Genomic DNA, 24,988 nt, shown 5'->3' on the forward strand with positions numbered 1-24,988 from the left:
GCATTTGTGAGCTGTGTGTTTGGAAGGCAGAAACTATGGCCACGTGAAGGAAGCGTGTCCCTGGACAGCTGCGGGAGCTGTGTGGAGGAGGGTGACGTCACCAGTTCTGGTCTTCAGAGACCTCGCTGTGTTGTGATGCGTCCCCCTGGCTGCCCTTCTACACTCTCCTGCTCGCCGCCGCGCATGCTGGTTGATGGGCTCTGCTTCCTGTGCTTATCCAGCCAGCACCTAACAGCACCTCCTACTGACTCAGCTCGGCAAGGGCGTCACAGCAGCGCCACCGGGAGGCGGGGAAGGCTCTGCCCTGGGGCGCCTCAGTGGCACTAGGAGAAGAAAGCTTTCTGGGGATGGTGGGAGTTGGAGGGGCCACCCTGTGAGTCGGAACCTGCCCTGAGGCTCCCCTGCAGACCCTGGGTCACAGCCCGTGTTCCTGGCAGCCCTTGCTTTCTCGCTTTGCTGTCCACGGCCTGGGTGTTGGGAGGTAGAATGCAGGGCCACTGTGTTGAGAGACACAGCAGACTCCTTGTGAGCTTCCTGTAGCTGTGGCCACCCCGTCATATCCAGGATAGTTCCAATGCCACGTGGGACACCCCTCGGGGCCCCCCGCCTCCCTCTGCTCCCTGGGTGAGCTGCCTGCAGGGGCCGCTCTGGTGTGTTTTCAGGAAGTCCTAGGGAGGACGTGGGAGCATTGAGGGGTGCACAGATGGAGCCCGCCAGCTTCCAGGAGGACCAAAGCTGAGCAGGAGTTATTCTGGGCTGTGGTGCAGTCCAGCATATGGCGAATCTGGGGTAGCCCAGCTCCAGAAGCGAAGCCTAAAGTAGTGGCAGCATTGGCCGTTAGGAACCGGGTGCCGTGAGGAGGAACAGCAGGCGGTGGCTGTGTCTGAGGTGCCAATCTTTTACTGGAACTCCTGGCTTGTGGTTCACGAAGTCACGGGACTGAGCCCAGGCCATGGTGCCACGAGGCTGCCCTCCTAAAAGGCGGCTTGCCGCTCAGCCCATTTCCGCTGTCTTTGAAGCCGGATGGAAAGGAAGAGTGGTGAGGGTAATTACAGGGAGAGCATTTACAGCAACTCAGTAATCTGAGCCCGTCTTTCCATTTTTTTTCCCCCTCTAGAAAATAGAAGACAAATATAGGACTCATATGCATTTTGATTGGGCATGGCCTTGTGGGCGTGGCTGGTGTGGGGCCTTCCCACCTTTCCTGCCACATGCTGCTGCCGTGTCACCCTCAGCATGGCAGTGAGGGAGAGTGTGCAGGGGAGGAGGAACACTGGGGTGGGAAGGACGCAGGTGCACTGTCCCAGGAAAGGAGGGGCAGAGAATGTCAGGAGCTGGGGTGTTGGGCCATCCTGGGGCCAGACAGCACGTGGGGTGAAATCTGGGGACATCCCGGAAGTGATGGCGCGAGAGAGACCTCCGCATTCGCCAGCTCTGAGCAATGCTCGTCTTACTGGGATTCACTCTCACCTCCTGGTGCACCAAGATATTTTTGTGTCTCTTCCCTGTGATGTAAATAGTCATGGAGAGAGATGCTGGAGAATTGTGTACATTTAGACGAGCAGAGGGCAAGAGGTAAGAGGGATGTACAAAGACATGGGCTTGCTATGGAAAACAGGTGGACATAGCTTAAATATCCATCAAGAGAGTGGAACGCCCTGGTGGAATACTCTACAGCTGTCTAAAATAAAGGCCTCCATTATATTCAGTTTCGAAAACACTGAGGGAGAAAACCAAGGCGTGTGAGTAGAAGGGATGATCAAGTTTATTTAAAGCGTGATGAGCAGTATGGCAGGTAAAGATAGTTACATGTATCTGTATGTAAAAGTCGTTAAGAAAAATGTCTGGAGAAATTCATCCCTGAGTCATAGCAGTGCCACTGGGCGCTGAGGTTTGAACGTGACTTAAGTGTAGTTGCCAATGCCTTACATTAATGGTGTTAGGAGGGTACCATCGCGTATAGAGGCAGGGCCTCTGGATTAGGTTAGATCATGATGCGGGTGGTGAGGGTTGGCTCCTGGTGGCTTCCTAGGGAGGGGAGAGACACACAGATGCTGGCAGACAGGCGGGCTCCTGTCTTCTTTTCCTTATGAACTTGAACTGTCTTCATTATCTTGTTAGAGTTCTCAAAAGCTGACAGACAACACGGGGTGAATGAGGTGGGGGTTGGGGTTAGTAGTACTGGCAGTCAGCGGAGCTGGAAGGCTGGTAGTATTTGACTTTTACAAAATTTTAAGTAGGGTTGGGCATCGGCACAGTGGTTAAGATGCCATTGGGGAAGCGTGCATTCCATATCAGAGTGCCTGGGTTCAAGACCCGGCTCTGCTCCTGATTCTAGCTTCCTGCTTATGTGCACCCTGGGAGGCAGCAGGTGATGGCTTAAGTGTTTGGGTCCCTGCCATCCACGTGGGAGACCTGGATGGAGTTCCAGGCTTCCTGACTAAGCTCGATATTCTTAACCTAAGTAAGCATTCTATGGTTTAAAATGTTTTTGAAGTCATGGTTCAATAGTGCAGAAAGGAGGCAGCTTCAGCATTGAGGAGCGAGGACATTGGGCACCAGCTCAGAGGCAGGGCCCTAGCCCTGGGGCACCGCAGCGACAGGCTTGGACCTTGGACAGCCTGGCTGGCTGGTGGCTCGGCCGCGCAGATGTCAGAGAGAACAGATCGGAGTGAAGTCGGTCTCAGGGGTGCATTCCTCTTGCCGGGTTCCGTTGCTGGCAGCCACACCTTGGAAATGGCATCAATCATTGAATATGTATTAATCATCTTTAGACTGGCTCTATTTTAGGTACCGCTGGGGGTTTCAGATGAAAGAGAATGAAAGAAGGATTCGATGATGCTCCTGCCCTTGCACATAAAGCCAGGCCCAACCCTCCCCTTGTCTCGCCGGACTGTTAATTGGGTCCCGAGTCTCCCTCTGCTCTGTCCTCCACCTGCCACCAGGGTCGTGACTCGAAAAAGAATCCTCCATGTCTTCTCATTCACGTCCCCCAGCCTCTGTCACTTTTCCCTGTCCCGGGGGAGGCGTCTGACTCTGTTCGTGTGGCCTTTCCCGCCAGGCCCCTGTGTGCCTTCTAGAACGCGGCAGAAGACACCCCAGCAGCCTCTTTGCTGACCCTGGCGCACGCTGCCGTGGTTCCGTGTGCAAAGGTCTTCCCCCACATCCCTGAAAACTCAGTGCAGATATCACTGCTCTTGGGAAAATCCACTTTCTCCTCCTGAGAGGGCTGCACCTTGCACCATGCGCCGGATCCCGTTGCATAATAGCAGTTACTTAGGCGTGTTTCTTCTGAGGGTTAGGGTTGGGGGCAAGGGGTGTGGGGGAGGTGCCGCCGCCGCCGCCGCTGCTGCTGCTGCTGCTGCTGACGGAGGTGTGGGCGAGGTCTCCGTCCTTGGGCGCTACCTGCGGAGAGTGACAAGGCTTGACAAGGCCGCGGGATAGGGCTGTGTTGTAGTCTCCCCTCCTTCACAGTCTCTGCCGTCTAACAAGCAGGCCCTGAGAAAATGCCGCTGCACGGTGTAGGGTGTGTACCGGCTAGCCTTGCTGTGTAACGAATTTCTCCAGAGCTCAGTGACTTAGGACAGCTGTTTTGCTGTGCCCACGCGATCTGTGGGTCAGGAATTTGGGTGGGGCACAGCAGGCGTGGCTGGGGCCTCTGCTGGGAGGCTCCCAAGGTGGGGAGGTGGCTCCCAGTGGAGGCTCGTTCACAGCAAGCTCTGCTGTGGACAGGGACACCTGCCGTGGTCTCCCCATCTTACTGTGGGTGCTCTCCCAGCAGGGCAGCCCCTGCACTGTTGCACTTCTTACATGGGGCCTCGGCGCCCTCCCCACCCCTCAGCAAAACAGAGGCCGCATTGCTTTTCATGACCTATGACCTCGCCTTGGACACATTTTAAGCTTCCCAGACCCAAAAAGCAGTGCATTAACTCTAGCTCCTGAAGGGCGGGTGGATTGGTCACATTGCAGAAGAGATTGCGGGTTGGGAGATAAGCTTACTGCCACATTTGGAAAATGCAGCCTGGCACGGTGTGTGGGAGAAGTTAGTTCCACAGCTGGAGCTAGCTTCACTTACTACCATGCTACTACTGCAGCTAATGGCTTACCGTTTATTGAGCACTTACTGTGCACCAGGAGGTAAGTTCTATTTTTTTTTTTTTTAAAGATTTATTTATTTATTTGAAAGAGTTACAGAGAGAGGTAGAGACAGAGGTCTTCCATCTGATGGTTCACTCCTCAGATGGCTGCAATGGCCGGAGCTGTACCAATCCAAAACCAGGAGCCAAGAGCTTCTTCCAGGTCTTCCACATGGGTGCAGGGGCCCAAGGACTTGGGCCATCTTCTACTGCTTTCCCAGGCCATGACGGAGAGCTGGATCAGAAGTGGAGCAGCTGGGACTTGAACCAGCACCCATATGGGATGCCAGCGCTTCAGGCCAGGGCTTTAACCCACTGTGCCACAGTGCTGGCCCCATGGAAGTAAGTAACAATGTAAGTAGTAATGTAGCAAATAGGGGTCAGCATTGTGGCATAGCAGGTAAAACTGTCACCTTTGATGCTGCCATCCTATACTGGTGTCAGTGCTTCCTTAAAGAATGGGAAAATATAGAACAGTGGCTACTGTAGCAGGAGAAGGGGAGCTGCCCAGGTTCCTACCACTCAGCACTTCACCCCAACATCATTAGTGCTTTGGACACTTTTCTAGGTACAGGATTTAACTTTTTTTTTTTTTTTTTTTTTTTGACAGGCAGAGTGGACAGTGAGAGAGAGAGACAGAGAGAAAGGTCTTCCTTTTGCCATTGGTTCACCCTCCAATGGCTGCCGTGGCTGGTGCTCTGCGGCCAGCGCATCGCGCTGATTCGAAGCCAGGAGCCAGGTGCTTCTCCTGGTCTCCCATGCAGGTGCAGGGCCCAAGCACTTGGGCCATCCTCCACTGCGCTCCCAGGCCATAGCAGAGAGCTGGCCTGGAAGAGGGGCAACCAGGACAGAATCCGGCGCCCTGACCGGGACGAGAACCCGGTGTGCCGGCACCGCAAGGCGGAGAATTAGCCCATTGAGCCATGGCGCCGGCCTTAACTTTTTTTTGAAAGGCAGAGATACAGAGAGAGAAGGAGAGAGAGAAAAAGCGAGAGAGAGAGAGAATCTTCCATCTGCTGGTTCACTCTCTAGATGGTTGCAACAGTTGGGGGTGGGCCAGGCCAAAGCTGGGAGCCAGGAGCTTCATCTGGGTCTCCCACATGGGTGCAGGGGCCCAAGCACTTGGATCATCTTCTGCTGCTTTCCCAGGCACATTAGCAGGATGCTGGATAGGGAGTGGAGTGGCCAGGACCCGAACCAGCGCCCATATGGGATGCTGGCATGGCAGGCGGAGGCTTAACTACATATGACTGTGGCACTACAGTGCCAGCCCCAGGTACAGGATTTAAAAACTTGATTTTATTAAATATTTTTTTTAAAAAGCTATTTATTTATATGAGAGACATAAATATTTATATGAGAGACATATAGGGAGACAAAGATCTCCCATTAGCTGGTTCCCTTCCCAGATGCCTGTAAGAGCCATAGGTAGACAGGCATAAGCTGGGAGCTGGAACTCAATCCATGTCTGCCACGTGGGTGGCAGGGACCCAGCTGCTTGAGCCGTCACTGCCCTCCCAGAATCTGCATTAACAAGAGGCTAGGATTCATTATCTTTGTTTTTGGGTAAAATATTTTTTTTCTTAAAGATTTATTTATTTATCTGAGAGGTAGAGTTACAGACAGAGAGAGGGAGAGACAAAGAGATCTTCCATCCACTGGTTCATACTCCAAATGGCTGCAACAGCTGGAGATAGGTCAATCTGAAGCCAGGAGCCAGGAGTTTCTTCCGGGTCTCCCATGTGGGTGCAGGGGCGCAAGCTCTTGGGCCATTTTCCACTGCTTTCCCAAGCCATAAGCAGAGATCTGGATCTGAAGAGGAGCAGCCAGGACACCAACCAGCACCCAAATGGGATGGCAGCGCCGCAGGCGGAGACTTAGCCTACTGTGCTCAGCACCGGCCATTGGTGAAATATTTTTCAAGTTGTAAAACTAGAACCTGCTCACTGGGAGAGAGAGTAAAATACAAAGAATCACTCACCATCCCTTCAGTGTTTTCTTCCGGGTCCTTTGTACACAGTCATATGTAACACTTGGACCTTTCTTTTCTCGTGACAGAAGTGACATGTGCTTATTGCAAAGTAGTCCAAAGAGATCAGAATGCATGAAGTTATTTTTGAAGTGTTCATTGCGTGGGGGGAGCCTTCTGTTGTGGGCCGAGTGGGAGATGCCTGGGCCGGGGAGGTCAGAGGCTGCGGACCTGGGTTTGTGTGAAGGCAGCGGAGCCTGCACAGCAAGGGCAGGAGGAGACCGGGAGGGTCCGGCGTGGAAGGGGAGCTCAGCTGCCGGCAAGAGAAGGTCATTCCTCCTTCTCTGTTAAGATCCTCTGCCTGGGAGAAGCCTTATTTCCAGGAGTCAAAGGCCCTTTGTGAAGGGGCTGGAGGGAAACTCAGGTGCTATTTAATAAGCAGGTGCAGCTGATTGTGTGTGGTTAAAGTACAATCCTGCATTTATTTTTTTGTCAGTGCTGTTTATAACCTGCTTCCGGCCTGGACAAGTTGTTTTGACCCTGCCGCCCTGGCTCATTGAGGCCACTTAACATTGTTTACCTTTTGTGGGGAGGGGAGACTCAGGATCTGCTGATCAAGTGCTTTTGGAAGCTCCGTAAATAGAATGCACTCCAGTGAAACCTACGCCTGCACACAGCGGCCAGCCCAGCCCTGTCGATGGGTCTCAGCTGCTGGCTCTGGCAAAGACCCGAGGAGAGCGGAACTGCAGGAGGGAGGGGCTTACAGCTGCCGAGGCCCCCCTATATCAGGGCACCACGGGCGTGGCGACACATCCAAGCAGCAGCTCCCAGCCCTGGCTCACCTGGCTGGACTGCAGAGATGCCCCCTGCCACCCACATGGCAGACCCGAGTGAAGCTCCTGGCCCCTGGCTTTGGCCTGGCCCAGTCCCGGCTATAGTGCACATTTAAGGAGTGAACCCACGGATGGAAGAGCTCCCTCTCTCTCTGCCTCTCTCTGTTGCTCTGTCTTTCAAATAAATAAATGTTTGTTTTTAAAGAACAAGAGTTATCTGGGAATATTCTAAAAATTTTTTTTCTTGAAGATTTATTTATTTGCAAGGCAGAGTTACAGAGAGAAGCAGAGAGAGATTTTTCATCTGCTGGTTCACTCCCCAAATGACCACAAGGACTGGGGCTGGACCAGGCTGAAGCTAGAAGCCAGGAGCTTCACTTGGGTCTCCCAGGTGGGTGCAGGGGCCCAAGTACTTGGGCCATTTTCCACTGCTTCCCCAGGCTTATTAGCAGGGAGCTGGATAGGAAGTAGAGAGGCCAGCACTTGAACTGGTGCTCATATGGGACACCAGCATCCGCAGGTGGTGGCTTAACCCACTGTGCCACAGCACTGGCCCTAGGGGCAGATTAAAAAAAAATTCTAATGCCAGACTGCAACCCAGAGCAGTTACGCTGGGTAGGGTCTGACACTGTTAGTTTTTAAAGCTCCCCAGGAGACCCCACGTGAGCTGAGGATTGAGAGGTTATTCTTTTTCTTTTTTTAATTTTTGACAGAGTGGACAGTGAGAGAGAGAAACAGAGAGAAAGGTCTTCCTTTTGCCGTTGGTTCACCCTCCAACGGCCGCTGCAGCAGGTGTGCTGCAGCCGGCGCATTGTGCTGATCTGAAGGCAGGAGCCAGGTGCTTCTCCTGGTCTCCCATGGGGTGCAGGGCCCAAGAACTTGGGCCATCCTCTACTGCACTTCCTGGGCCATAGCAGAGGGCTGGCCTGGAAGAGGGGCAACCAGGACAGAATCCGGTGCCCCGACCGGGACTAGAACCCGGTGTGCCGGCACTGCAGACGGAGGACTAGCCTATTGAGCCACGGCGCCGGCTGAGAGGTTATTCTTAAAGGGAGATGCTGGCACGCTCTGAGCCACCTGCAGCCTTGTGTGCCACTGGGGAATAGCTGTCACTCTTCTGTGGCAGAACTGCAAGATGCCAAGGAGTCCTGAATGCGGTGAGCGCACCTCAGCTGTTCTCAGAGTCCTGTGTTCTAGTGCTGCATGCACTTGACCATGTGTCACCGTGTATGTGTGTGTGTGTGTGGTGGGGGGTTGTGCACTGTAGGTTGTGTATTATGGTCTGCTGTATGCCAGAATGTAACGTCCTGGAAATAACTAACAAGGGTCATCTCGGAGACTTTAAACCTAGGAGCGAAGGTCACCAACCAGAGTGTATCGGGGTCACGCACCACGTTGTCCTGTGCACTTATCTCCTCCCCGGCCCATGTGTAATTTTTCCAGCGTCCACTGAAGCCACCATGGGGTTCTGCATAGGGTTTGGTTTGGGAGAAGTTGTGTACGATGCACCTGCGTGTGGGTAGCCTTTCTCAGGTCTGTTCTCCCGTGGGTTGCGTTAGCGGTCTTTGAGGCACTCCTCCTCCGGGGGTGGGCTGCGAGCTGCGTCCCCCCTGTACTTGAGCTGTTCAGGCCGTTCCCCAGCTGGGTCCACTGCAGACGTGTGCTTGTGGGTGCAGCTGCCATTCCCATTTTGGGGTGGGGAAGCGGTCATGGGAGTGGGCGGCTTGGATGTTGTCATTGTTGAGAGGACATTGAAGTGTCCTTGAGCCCTCAGCAGTCATGACCGGCTCTCCATGGTTCCAGAGCGGCAGAATGTTCTGGTTGAAGGAGTCTTGGCAATGGCACTGTGGGGTGGGCCTTTTGACTGTGGCTCCGGCCCTTAGACAGCCTCTTCAGCAACTCTGTGAGCACACGCTTTTGTGCCCATCTTACAGATAAAGAAACTGAGGCTTGGAGAGGTGACAGCCCATCAGTGACCAAGCCAGCATGGTACGCTTGCTGCTTCTCCCCCAAGCCTTCTTGGAAATGATTGTATAGACGAGGAAGTGGAGGTCTGATGAGGACAAGCAGCCTGCCCCAGATGATGACCTGGCCTCTAATGCAGACATAGCTGTGGCGGGAACTTGCGTGCTCCTTCTGCTGCACTGTCTGCCATGCCTGGCTGCCGTGGAGGCGGGCCCGGAGGGACGCGCCCCCTGCCACCTGTCATGTGGTTCGGGCACCCTCAGTGTTGCATTGGCATAGAAGGAGGAACCAAGCTCTTTACATTTTTTTTTAAAGGATTTATTTATTTATCTGAAAGTCAGAGTTACAGAGTGAGAGGGAAAGACGGAGACAGAGATCTTCGATCTGCTGGTTTATTCCTCAGATGGCCTCAATGGCCAGATCTGGGCCGGTCTGAAGCCCGGAGCCAGGAGTTTCTTCTGCATCTCCCCTGTGGGTGCAGGGGCCCAAGCACTTGGGTCATCTTTCACTGCTTTCCTAGGAGCATCAGCAGGGAGCTGGATGGGAAGTAGGGCAGCCGGGACTCGAACCGGCGCCCAGACATCAGCTTTACCCACTCCACCACAGTGCCGGCCCCTAGTTCTTTACTCTTGGCCTCTCCTGCCAGGCGGTGCCACTTTAAGAAGAACGTGGCAGCAGAAGAAGTTACTTGGAGAGCCACATCTCAGGCAGAAGGCAGGGATCTGTGGGTGCATCAGAGCTGAGAATGCTCAGGCAGCCCCCCTGTTCCTCCCATGTTGGTTGGAGGGAATCTGGCTGCACCTCCCGTACACTCCCACTTGGGTCTGCTCAGGCTACCCGGCAGCCGCCTGCCGCTCAGCTCTGCCTCCATTTATGGAGGGAAAGGGCCTCAGGAATGTGCCTTGGGATGTGTCAGGGAGTCCGCTACACTTGAAATAGAAGAGCACAGCCCCCAAAGAGGGCCCCAGTCCGCTCCCCGCCAGCTCTCTCCTCAAGGAGGGAACGTTTAATTTGAGCAGGATTGCGCTTCGGTTGCTTTTATTTGTTTTTGTCTGAGTCGGTGCCAAGAATTCAACTTCTCCTGCTCATTTTATTAAAAACTTTATAAACAACATTAATAAATAGATATAAACCCGCCACATAGATGACAAACAGAGGGGCTTGCTGAAATTCACAAGGGCCAGCCGTTGAGCAGATACCAAAAAAAGCCATGTCCTTGCAGGATCCAATTGCCATATATGCAAATTAGGGACAGTGCTTTACCGCAGAGTGTTTTAATTAATATTTATAAATCACAGAGCACCCCTGGAAGGGTCGGTACGCTATGTCTATTTTTATCATGTCACACGTTAAAAGAAACCCTTTGGAGATTGCTGCCTGTTTTGCATTTTGGTCTGAGAAGTAAGCGGACGTGTTGTGTGTGTCTCTGTCCTCTGTAGGTGTGGTGGCTGCACAGCGCCAGGTCACCGTCCAGGAGGGGCCCCTGTACCGCACGGAGGGCTCCCACATCACCATCTGGTGCAACGTGAGTGGCTACCAGGGACCTGCTGAGCAGAATTTCCAGTGGTCCATTTACCTGCCCTCCGCCCCAGAGCGAGAGGTGCAGATCGTCAGCACCGTGGACTCCTCCTTCCCTTACGCCATCTACACCCAGCGCGTCCGGGGCGGGAAGATCTACGTGGAGCGAGTCCAGGGCAACGCGGCTTTATTGCACATCACGGATCTCCAGGCCCGGGATGCCGGGGAGTACGAGTGCCACACGCCCAACACGGATGAGCGGTACTTTGGGAGTTACAGCGCGAAGATGAACCTCGTGGGTAAGCGGACACTGTCTTCACGTGGCTGCTGGCTGGCCCGTGCTGCTGCTTTGACAGCGCAGCTTGGTTTTATATCATGCATTTGACTTATTAAAAAAAAAAATCACCAAACGCCCCGAACATTTTAGGGATGAGCAGCAGAAGCAAGTAAAATGTCTGTGCACTCGTGCACAATAGAAGTTGGAGGCTGAAACATTACCAAGATCTAGTGCAGATGTCTGCTTTCAGAGGGCTAAGTTGCCCCCTCACTGGGGGAGACGGATGTGAAGGTACAAGGCCAGGAGAACTTGAGGTCGACCGGAAGTGATGACAGGGAGGACAAAGTGTATGACCTCGTCCCCAGAAGAGGGGTTTCTCAGTCCGTGCCCTGGGAAGATTTGCTGGGACAAAGGGACAGGCGACAGAGTAGTAGGGGAAAAGATAACACATGGTTATCAGCAGCAGGCACAGTCTCAGGGGACCCCGTGAGTCCAGATGCTCATGGACTCTGTTCGCAGGGGTCGGGGACAGGAGGAGTGAGGCAGTTTTGAAGGAATTGTAAGTGAATGTATAGGCCCAGCCCTAAGACAACAGTGAGTGAATGATTCCCTTCGGGAGTGGAGTGGGTGTAGCAGCAGGACAATAGCTTGTGACAGTCTGACGAGGTGTGGCCTTTCTACAGATAGGAGTCTGGTAAATGCAAACTCCGGGGAGGGCCAAAGGGCACTGTTTTCTTCTCTGGCCTCTGGTCTTGGGGCAGGTCAAGGAGCATCAGGCATTTGCTGCTGTCCATGGGCATTTGACTTGAAATAGCACGCCACGGCTCCATGTTTCCCTCCCTCGCCCTGAGGACTGATGAGCTTTGCATCAGGCTTTGAGACACATGGGCGCTGCTGAGTCGGCAAGTGAATGTGGCCGTGGGTCCTTGCTCAGAGCTTGAGTTGGGTGCCCTGCAGGTCCTCTAGCTCCAAGAGAAGAAGCGGCACACTGGCTGTCTCGGTGCCCCTCGAACGATGGAGGGGTGGGCAGGTCTCGGTGTGGACAGCACTGGCCGCGGAGCTAACAACTGCCAATTCTTTTTTTTTTTTTTTTTTTTTTTTTTTTTGACAGGCAGAGTGGATAGTGAGAGAGAGAGACGCAGAGAGAGAAAGGTCTTCCTTTGCCGTTGGTTCACCCTCCAATGGCCGCCGCTGCAGCCGGCGCACCGCGCTGATCCTGGCAGGAGCCAGGAGCCAGGTGCTTTTCCTGGTCTCCCATGGGGTGCAGGGCCCAAGCACCTGGGCCATCCTCCACTGCACTCCCTGGCCATAGCAGAGAGCTGGCCTGGAAGAGGGGCAACCGGGACAGAATCCGGCGCCCCAACCGGGATTAGAACCCGGTGTGCCGGCGCCGCAAGGTGGAGGATTAGCCTATTGAGCCACGGCGCCGGCTCAATTCTTTTATTAACCCTCCCAAGCTGTCCTCTGTTTCGCTTTCCTAAGTTGTGTCCCCGTGGGAGGTCTTTAAGACCCAATCCTGGGATGGCAACAGAAGACACATACTTGTTGGGGTGGGGGTGCCCTCACCAGAAAGGGAGCTGGGGATGTGCAGTCCTCAGCAGGATGTGAAGGTCAGGGTCAGAGTCTCACCCAGGAAGCACAGGGGAAAGCGATAGATTTGCCCAAGTCATGCCCATGCTGTGGTCCCCTTCTGTGTGGACCACTTGGATCCATGCATGATGCGAAAATTGAACTTCCCGAAAGGAGAGGGTGACGATGGATTTCTCCACCAATTCTGTTTTATAAGGAGCCTTGCAAGGGCTATGCCTTGCTGCAGTAGGGGTGAGGAATGGTTGGGGTGGGGGAGTGCAGGGAGAAAGTGAGCAAGTCCTGGGGAGCTGTAGAACGCAGACTCCAGGAGCCTTTTCCATCCAACGTGAGTCAGATGTGCACGGAATCTCTCAGAGCAGTACCTGGTTCGACAGCTCATCGCTGTATTTTCAGGGGGTTCATTTCATATGCAAAATGAAATACTCTTACAACCCAGGTTTTATCTCAAATGGGTGAGTAGCAGTACCCCCAAAATGCATTCCATTTCCAAGCCAAAGCTGTGTCACTGCCAGGGAAGGGGGAGCTCAGCCCCGCCCCCGTCCCCCCTCCCTGTGGGGTCTGAGAGTCTGTGGCTCTGTGGTCTGACGCTCCGGGGCCTTTCTGTGTGTTGCAGTGATCCCCGACTCCCTGCAGGCCACCGCCGTGCCCCAGACCCTGCACAAGGTGGAGCAGGACCCGCTGGAGCTCAGCTGTGAGGTGGCCACGGACACGTTCCAGCACAGCCACTTGTCTGTGGCCTGGCTCCGGCAGCGAGGCGGCGAGAAGCCCGTGGAGGTCATCGCGCTGAGCCGGGACTTCGTGCTGCACTCCAGCAGCGAGTACGCCCAGCGGCAGAGCCTGGGCGAGGTGCGCCTGGACAAGCTGGGCCCGGCCACCTTCCGCCTCACCATCTTCCACCTGCAGCCTTCCGACCAGGGCGAGTTCTACTGCGAGGCTGCCGAGTGGATCCAGGATCCGGACGGGTCGTGGTATGCCATGACCCGGAAGCGCTCCGAGGGCGCCGTGGTCAACGTCCAGCCCACTGGTCAGTCTCCCTGAGCCGCTTGTCCCTGTTCTTGGCCTGATGGGGAGGGTTGTCAGACACGGGGACACCTTCTTTGGTGACAGAACAACAGGTTTTCACGTGACATTGGGAAGGGGCTGCCCGTGGCCGGAGGATGAGGCGGGAAGTCCAGGACCCAGGTCTTGCCCAGACTGAATCGCGCTTAGTATTTGGTGTGTGTTTGATCCTTGTGGTGGTGCGGTTTCTGGAATTGGGAATTCATTGTAAAAATCGGGAGATCTCACAGAAACTGTTTGGCTCTCTGGGTTCCTGTTCCCGTGGGTCACAGTTGCCTTCTTAGGTACCAATAGGTTTGCTTCAGAGCAGACAATTTTTTTTTTAAAGATTTGTTTATTTATTTGGAAGGCAGAGTTAGAGAGAGGGAAAGACACACACACACACACACACACACACAGAGAGAGAGAGAGAGAGAGAGAGAGAGAGAGGTTTTTCATCCACTGGTTCACTCCCCAAATGGCTGCAATGGTCGGAGCTGTGCCGATCCGAAGCCAGGAGCCAGGAGCTTCCTCTGGGTCTCTCACACGGGTGCAGGCGCCCAAGCACTTGGGCCATCTTCTACTGCTTTCCCAGGCCACAACAGAGAGCTGGATTGGAAGTGGAGCAGCCGGGTTTCGAACCGGCGCCCATATTGCGTTACAGCGCCAGCCCCATTTTATAGGTGAAGGTGCTGAGTGCAAAGAGCTTCGTGTTGGGGCCCCAGTAAGGGTCATGGAACGTGTTGATGAGGATGGTCTAGGGGCCGCTGTGTCCACCACAGCTGTTTTCTCTGGAAGAGCTGGAAGGGGTCCCGGAGAAGGCTGAGTGTTTAGCGCTGGGGCAGCTAATGGTGGCAGGATGAGCTGAACTCCTCCCTGGCGCTCCCAGTGTGGCCCTGCGTCACAGACCCCACCCTCCAGGCTGCCGAGCCCACCAGACACTGGGTCAGAACCCAGACTCCAGCTGGGAGCTGACAACTGTGTGGGCTGCTCTGGCAGGTGAGGGCGGGCTCTCAGCTAGCCTTCTTGCCCCCAGCTCTGGCTGGGGCTGCCGTCACTGGGTTGTGGTGGGTGGGCTGTGGTCTTCCCTTGTGTTGATGCTCACGTCAGGTGAGGGCTGGGGGGGTCCTGTTGGGGGGGTGGAAGTGAGTTTGTAGTGGTGCAGGTGGAGTCCCCCGTGGATCCCTATGCACTGTTGCCTACAGTCAGCTGTCGTGGGCTTAGTTCTGTCACGCTAGACCAGTGAGTGCTTCGGCCTCACCTAACAATACTCACCCCTGAGCCTTATCCCAGAGGTCACAAAGCCCAGGCCCCGGGGTGGATCGGGAAGCTGTGTTCCCAGTGCAGTGCCCAGGTGACCCTTTTGCTGTCTATACTTCACCCCCATGGTTATAGAGGGACTGGGGCAGAGAGATTCTCTGGGTATCTGATAGACGTGAGGGCTGTAGCCAGAGGGTGCCCCTGATCTGCCCTGTAGGACCCAGAGCGTTCCATGGCCTCTGGATCTGCCAACGTTAAGGATTCTGTCAAAGGGCCTGTCTTATTTATCCTTTCCCTTCCCTAAGATCAGCTTCCAACGTCTGGACCAAGTTTTGAGTCTTCACACTTTTAGATTAGGCTGCATCAGTTAATCTTCTTTATTTTAATCTTACCAATTTGGAATTAGGACTTTTGGAATTTGCCCGGCAAATGTATGCAGACTAAGCCGACCAGGGGAAAACTAAAGGAAAAACAAAATGTCCATGACGTCACTCTGTGAGGCTCTGTGAGTTCTTCAGGCTCAGTGACTGCAGCTCCAACTCTGCCCTTCTCCCAGTCTGCACCAATAAATGCTCCGCCATCTCCCCTAGCATCGTGGCCATAGGCATTAGGGGCTCCGCAGGTGAATGCTGGTCCTGCCTTCGGGATACTTACAGACCTGAGAACCAGGGCCCAGCAGAATGTGCCACGTGCTGTGACAGTGTCTGTGGAGAGCCTTCTGGAAACACAGGAAGTGTGACGTGTTCTTGCAGCTAGTGTTCAGTGTCCACTGGATGAAGCTGCGAAGGCACACCCAGGAAAAGCAGGGCATTTGGTGACTTGGGCTGGGTCTTGATGCTTAAGGGGGCCCGCAGGAGGAAAAGCACAAAGGACAGAGTGGTGAGTAGAGAAAGTCCGGTGGCACGCTGATGGGTCTGACAGGAAGTGAGGCGAGGAGGGAGGAGAGGTAGCCCGAAGCCTCAAATGCTCTGACACGGAGCTTGGACTTGACTCTGGACTCACAGCTTTCAAGTTCTTCTGGTTGGAACTTTGGGAATTTCTTGGAGGGGCCCAAAAAGTGCACACAGGTGTGTGTGTGTGTGTGTGTGTGTGTGCATGTTCATACACACACTTGTGTGGTAAGGGTGTGTGCGAAGGCCGGTGGGGGCTTGAGTGTTCCCCTCTTACTTACTTCAGCTGAATGTTTCCTACGTGAAGCAGCTGAGGATTTTGTAAGAAGAGGGGATGACCTCCTCCTCCTCCTCCTCCTCCATTTCCCAGTGAATTTTGAAAACCCTTGCTGCAGACAAGGTGGGGATGGGAGAAGTGGGCTAGGGACTGTCAAGCGGGGGTCACACAATCAGATCAGCGTTTTAGAAGGAAAAAACCAGGGAGGCCACCTGGAGGTTGAGTCAGCAGGTTGTGTGTGAAGTCGAGAGACAAGGTTGGCAGGAGCTGGGCCGGGGCAGCACCCTGGGAGGAGGCAGTGAAGGGATGGACGGAGGGAGGCACATCGGCTGGAAGCCCTGGGCCCAGGGCTCCCGTGGCTCCTTGAACGGTCCTAAGGACATGCCGAGCCTTGCTTGGAAGTCTCTGCCTCTCCACTGGAACCCGTGCCTACCATCTTTTCTTTGGTTTTTGTGATTGTGAGTCAAGGGCTACATCTTGCAAGCCAGCTTACAGAGATGCTCAGGTGGGAAACACCCAGTGGGCAGTCGGACTTCTGGAAACAGAGCTGGGCTACACACTGATCGTGGAGTGATGAAGGCCCAGGAAAGCCCCTGGGGTAGAAATAGGAATGGTTCCAGGGCAGCAGCAGCAGTAAGACGTGGTCAGGGGAGCAGAGGGAGGGGCAGTACGGCCAGGCAAGCCCAAGGAGAGGAGGGAACGCACGGTTGGGCGATGGAGGGGTCCAGAGGCTGAAGCCTGCTTGAGAGGAGCCCTCGGCTGTGGGGGAGGCAGCGTGGACCACTGGTGGCATTCCTTGGCTCTGTGGTGGGTGTTTGGGAAGGGCAGGAAGCCACATTTCAGGGAGCTAGCGAGTGAAGCATATTGGAAAAAGCCTAAATCAATTTCTAGAGAATTAATTGACTGGGCATATCCAAAAGCAGATTGCTCTGCAGAAAGGGGATTGGTGGGCTGTAAATCTTGTGCCTTCAACCTGGGAGTGCGGAGCCTTCACCAAAGCCACTGGGGAGATGCCAGAAGGGGTAAGAAGAGCCTAACACTGCCAAAAGAAGCAACCTGCCCGCAGGTGCGCAGCCTCACCCGGAGCCCGTGGAAAACTCCGAGGTCCCTCGTCCACCTCGCACAACCTCGGTGGCATTCAGGCACAAGGAGTACTTTTCTGGCATTGAGGTCTGCTTGTGACTGACTTTGCTTGACCACACGGCCGGTGTCCGGCAGATGCCACGGGGTACAGTTGCCTATAAGGAGGGCATTGGGCTGAAACCTGCATCTTCCAATCCCATCTCCTGGGACTGGGGTCTTGGAGGGGGGAAGCCGCTGCAGCAGGTGACACCTGGGAGGTGAGCCCTGGAGGGGTCGAGTGTGGTTTGCAGGATGCGGGAAGGAGCTGGGATGTTGGAGAACCAGGGGTCGCACAGCCCAGCTGGCAGGGAGGAGGAGTGCGAGGGCAGCCTCTCGTGGTCCCCGGTTTTCTCAGGGCAGCAGTGTCGGCTCTCATCTGTGAGGTGGGAAGGCAGTGCCACGCTGGGAAGGCAGCCGAGGCTAGAGCTAATGCGTCTACAAGGCCCTCCTTGTACTGTGAATTTCCTCTCAATGTTCTCTGGAGGGGAATGCAGGGAGAGCAGGGGTTTGGGCAGCGGCCACAGCCGCAGCCTCCGCTGGCTGGGGTGCTGTGATTCTGCTTCCTGGGACCTAGGGTTTCTTCCAACTCGGACTCCTTTTTCTCGGCCCCTGTTTCTGCAGTGGGTGCCTGGGAGATCTGAGAACTGTCTCAGGGGATTGATGGCCACTGGTGCTGTACACGGCGTGCTGTGATGCTGTCCGTGGCGACAAGCCCCTCTCTGATCACCCATGGTGCCTGGTTAAACAGCCAGCTCTTTGAAGGGTGCTCCGGCACTTGACGGTGTCAGTGGTGGTCTGGCTTTCAGTGGCAGTGGGTACCTTCCCACTCCTTCTGCCTAAAGATTTGGTGTGACAAAGCTAGGGAACAGACGTTAGTTTCCCTGTCTCTTGTGTAGTATTTCCAGGATTCACATGAGGGCGAGTAGAGCATTTCCACATGTTCATCTTTCTGCATTTAGCAGGATTAGCATCAGTATATGGACTGCCCTGTAATTTTGTCTCACAGACCTCAGTGGGCTAGGTCCTACAGGCTTAAGTGGGGTCCTGGGTGTGTATTTGAAGGCTACACCTGCCCCCTGGGCACCCAGCCTGGGGCAGAGTGAGCTTCAGCAGAGCCCTGTTGGTCTCCACTGGGATTGAAAGTTGCCCAGACTTGGGGGCTGGTGAGATGCTCTTGGGTACCCCCAAGGTGTCTGTGGGGCTGGGTTGGGTGAAGCTGCGTGTGCTTAGCCATGGGACGGCGGGGGAGGGCAGCCGCGATTGGCTGGCACGGTCTAGCTCGCCTGGGTCCTTCTTCACCCAGAACACATGTGCCACGGTGTTTGTTTTCTCAGACAAAGATTTCACTGTCCGCCTGGAAACGGACAAGCGGCTGCACACGGTGGGCGAGCCCGTGGAGTTCAGGTGCATCCTGGAGGCCCAGAACATCCCAGACCGGTACTTTGCTGTCTCCTGGGCCTTCAACAGCTCGCTCATCGCCAGCATGGGGCCCAACGCCGTGCCGGTCCTCAACAGCGAGTTCGCCCACCGGGAAGCCAGGGGACAGCTGAAGGTGGCCAAAGAGAGCGACAGCGTGTTTGTGCTGAAGATCTACCACCTGCGGCAGGAGGACAGCGGGAAGTACAACTGTCGGGTGACCGAGCGGGAGAAGACCGTCACTGGGGAGTTCATCGACAAGGAGAGCAAGCGCCCCAAGAACATACCCATCATCGTCCTCCCCCTCAGTAAGTAGGTCGCCGTGCCCCTAGCGCCTCCTCCCGCGGGCCCTGGTCAGTAGCCAGCCTAGAATGGCTGCGGTGGGTGATGAGCAGAGCCTGGCTGCCTCACCCCCCACCCCAGGTAGTCAGACTCCACTCCTCCCCCAACCCTGGGGCTAGGGGGATGGGCATCGGCTGCTCCTAGCTCCAGGAACTCTGTCAGGGCCCAGAGAGCCAGCTCAGCATGGAGGGAAACCAGGCACCCAGCAAGGCTGCTTGCTCCTGTGTGGGGACTGAGCCCCGGGAGAGGTGGGTACATGCCAGTCGTGAAATCCCACTTGAGCAGAGCGGCTCTCTTTCGGAAGGGTTGTCTTCAAGAAGAAGGATTCGCCGTCAGTTTTCCCGGGTGCGAAGGTGGGCCTGTCCCCAGTTTTCTCTTCCCTGCCGCAATTTGGGTTTTCGAAAGTCGGTGGTGGGGTTCCTCACGTCTCCCCGCAGGAGGCGTGGCCGGTGTCCCAGGCTGCATCGGTGGGCTCCCCGCCACCACAGAAGGAGCGCTGGCAGGGTGGGTTGTAACGCCCATGGCTGGGGGTTCCTCGTGTCGTGTTTAAGCATCCGTAGAAATCAGGGTGTTCTTACTAATCCCCTTTCTCTCCTGGTTCTGTTCTTAGTGAAGAGAATAGCAACTTACTCTGATTTTAAGCAAGACGATGAAAGTTTGAAAACTAACCGTTCACTTCCTCTCAGCTGCTCTTACTGTTCTTCCTTTTAGCCTTGGAATGACTTCCTTCACTTGACTCACACTTGGACGTATTTGCAAAATTTTTCTTCCAGTGTGAAATCAAAAGTAGACACAGAGATCGTGCCCGCTCTTTTCCTCTTCATCAACAGGATTATTTTCTGTCCCGCTTATTATTATTAATTTTGAAAACCACAGACACTCGCACACCTAATTACCTCGAAGTTCTTTTGTTCCCTAGACCTTTTTTATTCTCCTGCACTGCCTAGCATGGTGCCTTGCATAGAATAGGTGCTTGCTGAGTATTTGTGCGATCAATAGCATTGAATGGAATGCCACTCTGTACTGTCTCCCTGTTGGCCTGCGCTTGCCTCCATCACGGACTGTCTCCTTTCAAATCTGCCACTAATTCCTCCGTGTTGTGTCAGGATGCCGCGAAGGGCAGCCACACTGTGACTTTCTGTGTCGTGTGTACTAAGAGATAGCATCCCCAGCCCCTGCCAAGAATGTGTTTGATGATTTGTGGCCTGCTGTATTGCTTTTCCAGCAGATAACTGGGTAGTTAAAGTCCCCCAGCACCACCAGATCCTGCCCCAAGGCCACGTGGGTAAGTCTGCCAGAGAACACCGACAATGACAATGACATTGGGAATGGTGATGATGCCTTGAATTGGAGTGGCGCTTATCCTCCCGAGAGCCCAAGGTGCTTCTGCAGATGTCATCTCCTTTTCTGCTCCCGCCTCCCCAGTCCCTGCAGAGGACACTCTATGCCCAGCCTGGGGATAAGGAAGGCAGAGCCTCCGCCAGGGAGGGGGCCCAGCTGGCTGTTCGTTCAGTTAGTGGCACAGCTTACACTGCATCAGAAATGTTTGCTTCTAACTCCAGACCCCACTGCTCTGCGCTTAGCCTGTGCTACGCCGTCCACCTCCTGATGGGAAATTCCATTTCTGAACATGCGTTCAGATTCTCATTAGTTCTGTCCTGGTTTTCACTTAATCCTGAGAGTTTTTTCAATGGCGGGCAGCCTTTTCTCAGGCCCGGAAACCCTTGTCACGTAGTCTCAGTGGGCGCTGCAGCAGGTCTGTGTTTGTCTTTGCCTTGGCTGCCACATTGGCTTTTCTTCTCGTAGCTCCACAATCTAACTGTGGGGTTTTTCCAGGCTTGCTCAAGCAACAGGGCCCCAAACAGCAGCCCTTATAGCCAGCAAGCCAGGGCTGGTGTTCGAGCCTGCTGGGGTGCCAGTAAGGACTAGCAGGGACTTACTATAAGTCATTTTTCTGCCTAAGATAAGCAAAAGGGTTTTCTCCCTTGATGTCCGAGTGGCCCTTTTAATCTCTTACCTTGAGTTGGTTTCAGTGGGGATGAATCTTTACCAAACTAAAGAGGAATATTGCTGTCATTCATGTGGATAAAAAATATTTGCCTCATTTAATCCTTGCAGTGTCCTGACTACTAAGCAGGAGACGCTGCTTGTGTCTTCTCCTGTGCCCTGGAGAAAGTGGAGGTGGGGTGGGTTAGGGCACAAGCACAGGTCGCAGAGCTAGGGATAGGCAGGCGGGGCCCCGGAGCCCAGGTCTACGCCTCTCCAGATCCTGGCTTTTGAGCAGTAGTGCTGTAGGAGATGGCTGCTCAGGACACAGGTAGCGCTTCTCGGGGAGCGGCTTCTGGACCAGTGCTGTCTTCCCCCCTCACCCAGTCCAGGCCTTTTTAAATTAAATTTTATTTTAATGTGAAGTAAAGCAGCTCCAGAATGGGCAGCTGGCGTCCTCACTGTGACAAGAGCTTAAAGCTGAGGCCCCCATGTTCATCTTCCTCTGTGTCGCCTGTGGGGGAAATAAAAGGGGAGGCAAGCTGATTGGAACGCTTTGTCGTGCATATGGGGGTTCCCTTTGGTAATCAGGTGTGCCTGTTAATCTGGGGTTTGATTTAATTGATTGGCTTGAGATTATTGTATGTGTTTCATGTGGGTGGTGCCCAGAGAATTGGGGTCAAATTTGTTATGGTGCTTTGTGTTCTTAAATGTTTACAGGCCTTTTGAACTCCACACAGGTAATTCTGCAGAATAGTATATGCATAATGAAGGTAGATCGGGCTGTGTAGTGTGTTTATAGAAATGCAGCCTGGGAATAGGAAAATGCATCGTGATCCTGCTGCTCGGTTCTTGAAAACCTACTTAGTGTTAGGCAGTCTGTCTATGTTGCCTTGTTTATTTCTCAGTTTTTTCTTTTTTTAAAAAAAGATTTATTTATTTGAGAGGCAGAGTTACAGAGACAGAGAGAGGTCTTCCATCTGCTGGTTCACTCCCCAAATGGCCACAATGCCGAAGCCGAGCCTATCTGAAGCCAGAAGCCAGGAGCTTCTTCTGGGTCTCCCACATGAGTGCAGGGGCCCAAGCATTTGGGCCATCTTCTACTGCTTTCCCAGACCATTAGCAGGGATCAGAAGAGGAGCAGCCAGGACACGAACCAGTGCCCATATGGGATGCCGGCACTGCAGGCAGAGGCTAAACCTACTGTGCCACAGTGCCAGCCCATACTCTTCAGTCTTTAAAATACTAAGCATGTAAAGAAGGTAGCACTCTACCTATCTTATAGAAGAAGAAACTGAGGCAGGTAGAGTTTAAATAATTGGATCGAGTGAGTTCAGCTAGCCGAGTAGCAAAGGCTGGACTGAGGCAGGGACGGGAGCAAAAGCCTTACCCCAGCTTTGATTGGCAGAAAGTCTCAAGGTAGAGGGCAAAGGAACCCCAGGGCTGAATGTGGACGGGCCGGAGACTGGTGAGTGCCAAACCACACTGGCTTTGGTTTATTGCTCTGTTACTGAAGGCAGGAATGTTCCTCCGCCAAGCACTCTGACACTACACCACTGTGCTCCATTGTCACCCACATTCCAGCACCTGGGATCTTCCAAATTCTCCCTGGCTGTTTGTCCTCCCTCCCTCCTGCTGTTGTCCTGGAGGACAAGGATGGCATGCTGCGGCTGTGCAGCTTTGCTGGACGGCTGCAGCCTTGGACGGTGGGAAGACAGAGGTGAAGGAGGATTTTGGAGTTAAATGTCTTGCTGAACATCCAAGCAGAAAGGCCCTGAGCAGGTTAACCTAATCAGTTGCTTCGTGCCCTAAGTGTCATGTCCTTGTGTTATGTTTCTTTGGTTCTGATTTGGTCTCAGGTCTTAGAACCTCTGCACACAGGAAAGAGCAGCCTAGGTCAGCAGATCTAAAATCCCAGGTGGCAATGTCCAGAACCAGCCAGGGCTTGCAGCTGCAAGCGTCAGGGTGTTCTTGATCCTCTGAGGCTCGCTGTACCTGGACACACTCCATTTACACCCATCCTCCTGTGCACCTGTGAGGCAGGTGCCATGGAGACCAGAAAGCCCGCAACATGGCCCTCTCTCCCTCCCCCGCAGAGAGCAGCATCTCCGTGGAGGTGGCCAGCAATGCCAGCGTCATCCTCGAGGGCGAGGACCTGCGCTTCCTCTGCAGCATCCGCACAGCGGGCAGGCCGCAGGGCCGCTTCTCCGTCATCTGGCAGCTCGTGGACAGGCAGAACCGGCGCAGCAACATCATGTGGCTAGACCGGGACGGCACCGTGCAGCCGGGCGCATCCTACTGGGAGCGCAGCAGCTTCGGGGGCGTCCAGATGGAGCAGGTGCAGCCCAACTCGTTCAGCTTGGGCATCTTCGACAGCAGGAAGGAGGACGAGGGCCAGTACGAGTGCCACGTGACTGAGTGGGTGCGGGCGGTGGACGGCGAGTGGCAGATCGTGGGGGAGCGCCGGGCCAGCACCCTGGTCTCCATCACGGCACTTGGTAAGTGACAGGTGGAACCTCCGTGGGCTCTGCTCCTGTGTCAGGCACCTTGCCCTGACTTTCAGCAAGCAGCCAGAGGTCTGGCCAGAAATGGGTGGACCTTCTGATGGGTGGAAGGGACTAGCAGTTGTTTGGGGGATGGAAGGTGAGGTGAAACCCGGGCCAACGACAGCTGGAACTGTTACTACACCCACCCGGCAGGGACATGTTGACTGCCTTGAAGACTGTCCCTGAAGACAAGCTATGGCTTGTCTCTTGCCCAGGGCCCCAGCCCTCCTCAAATGGGCAGAACAGGGCGGAGAGGGTAGGAACCCCCCCCCCCCATTTTTTTTTTTTTTTTAAGATTTTCTTACTTATTTATTTGAAAGACAAAGTTACAGAAGAAGGCGAGACAGAAGAGAGAGATCTTCTACCCACTGTCTCACTCCCCAAATGGCCACAACAGTCAGGGCTGACCCAGGCCAAAGGCAGGAGCCTGGAACTCCATCCAGGTCTTCCCTGTGGGTGAAGGGGTCCAAGCACTTGGGCCATCTTCCGCTGCTGTCTTAGGCACACTAGCAGGAAGCTGGACCCAAAGAGGAGCAGCCGAGACTCAGTCCAGTGCTCATATGGCATTGTTGGCATCTCAGGCAAGGGCCCAGGAAACCCCCTTTGCCGTTTGCATAGCATGTACTTTGTTCCTGGCTCAGTCTAACCATTTAAACTGAATCGTCCCATTGCATCCTCACCTGCTGGGGGTGACAGAGTGGAACAGGCTAAATAATTTGCCCGAGGCTACAGCTTTTCAGTGACCAAGCCTCAGGAAGCCGGCACTCTGTCTTAGTTTTTTTCTCCTCCTCTCTAAGGCCCCTACTTAAGAAAGCCACTTCCTCATTAGCATGAAATTGAGATTTGCTAAGACTAAAGAATATTCGATTTGTTTCTCATGAGGTAGTTCAACAGGCTTCTGTCGACTTTTATCTGCCTAATAGAATCGGTCTGCTCCATTTAAAAGGCCGGGCAGCTACTTGGCTGGGAAGGGAGCTCACCCAGTCGGCTCTCCCTGCTTATCAGCAGACATGGCCTCCAGGGAGCTGCGTTTCCTGGTGATGGTCCTTAGCAGCTTCACATCCTGCTCCCCAGAACGTGCCCCCCCTTCCTCACAGGTGTGAGTGGGTAGGCAGGGGGACTTCCTGCAGGGATGGGGTTTCTCCTGGAGCTGAGCTCCAGTGTGGCCCCGGGGAGAAGGAATGGGTGGAGAGGTCTGGGCAGCCAGTGTGAGTAGCTAGAGCTAGGCAGGGGTGTTTCTCCACAAGCAGTTTGGCAGGTGATGGGTGACTCTCTGTGTCTGGCAGTTCCTGCAGCCAGGGAGTGCTGCTCTGGGGTCTTGTGCCGCCTCCCAGCCTGGAGCACAAGCTAAAGCTGCAATCAGAGAGTGGACCAGGGGAGAGCTGGGGCGGGGCTGGGGTGGCATCCTGTACTAAGCCTGGCTTTTCAGTTTAAATGTGTTTTCATGTTGGTACAGTTAAGTGCAGATCCCGTCTCAGGGAGGTGACAGTGACAAGGTGTGAGACACTGAACAGGGACGTTGAGGCGGGGAAGCTCATGTGCCCCTGCCAGGCCCAGGCAGGGTTGTCTTTGTGGAGGAGCCCCCTCCCCATCAGCGGTGAGGCAGAGATGCCTGGCACAAATCCTGTCCCCCGAGGTCTCCTGGCGACACACACTGCACACAAGCGCCCAGTGCCCGTCACGGCCACCTCATGTTTATGCATGGGCCTCTGTGTCTTAGAAGACTTCAAAACAGTCTTTTTGACTTAAGGCATCCTTTCTGAAGGCTGCATAAAGATAGCTTAAGAAATCCAAGTCAAAGAGCTAGAGGTTTCAGCAAACCG

At 54.4% G+C, this 24,988-nt stretch overlaps 1 protein-coding gene across 9 annotated transcripts in view; it reads left to right on the plus strand.

Moving 5' to 3' along the window:
- Window positions 1–24,988, plus strand: part of IGSF3 (immunoglobulin superfamily member 3) — a 94,914-nt gene that overhangs the window by 40,429 nt on the left and 29,497 nt on the right. For 6 of the 9 annotated variants that reach the window (XM_089336984.1, XM_089336981.1, XM_051856122.3 and 3 more), the window contains exons 3-7: window positions 10,343–10,720; window positions 12,902–13,312; window positions 18,210–18,599; window positions 19,859–19,918; window positions 22,716–23,117. In XM_089336984.1, the coding sequence (XP_089193110.1) occupies window positions 10,343–10,720; window positions 12,902–13,312; window positions 18,210–18,599; window positions 19,859–19,918; window positions 22,716–23,117 (1,641 nt within the window). The remainder of the gene's footprint in view (window positions 1–10,342; window positions 10,721–12,901; window positions 13,313–18,209; window positions 18,600–19,858; window positions 19,919–22,715; window positions 23,118–24,988) is intronic. The other 3 variants (XM_051856126.3, XM_070077815.2, XM_051856125.3) reach the window with 2 other exon arrangements.

The sequence above is a fragment of the Oryctolagus cuniculus genome, chromosome 7, assembly GCF_051225735.1.
Source record: "Oryctolagus cuniculus isolate XC-2025 breed Fujian yellow rabbit chromosome 7, ASM5122573v1, whole genome shotgun sequence".
Classification (NCBI taxonomy): Eukaryota; Metazoa; Chordata; class Mammalia; order Lagomorpha; family Leporidae; genus Oryctolagus; species Oryctolagus cuniculus.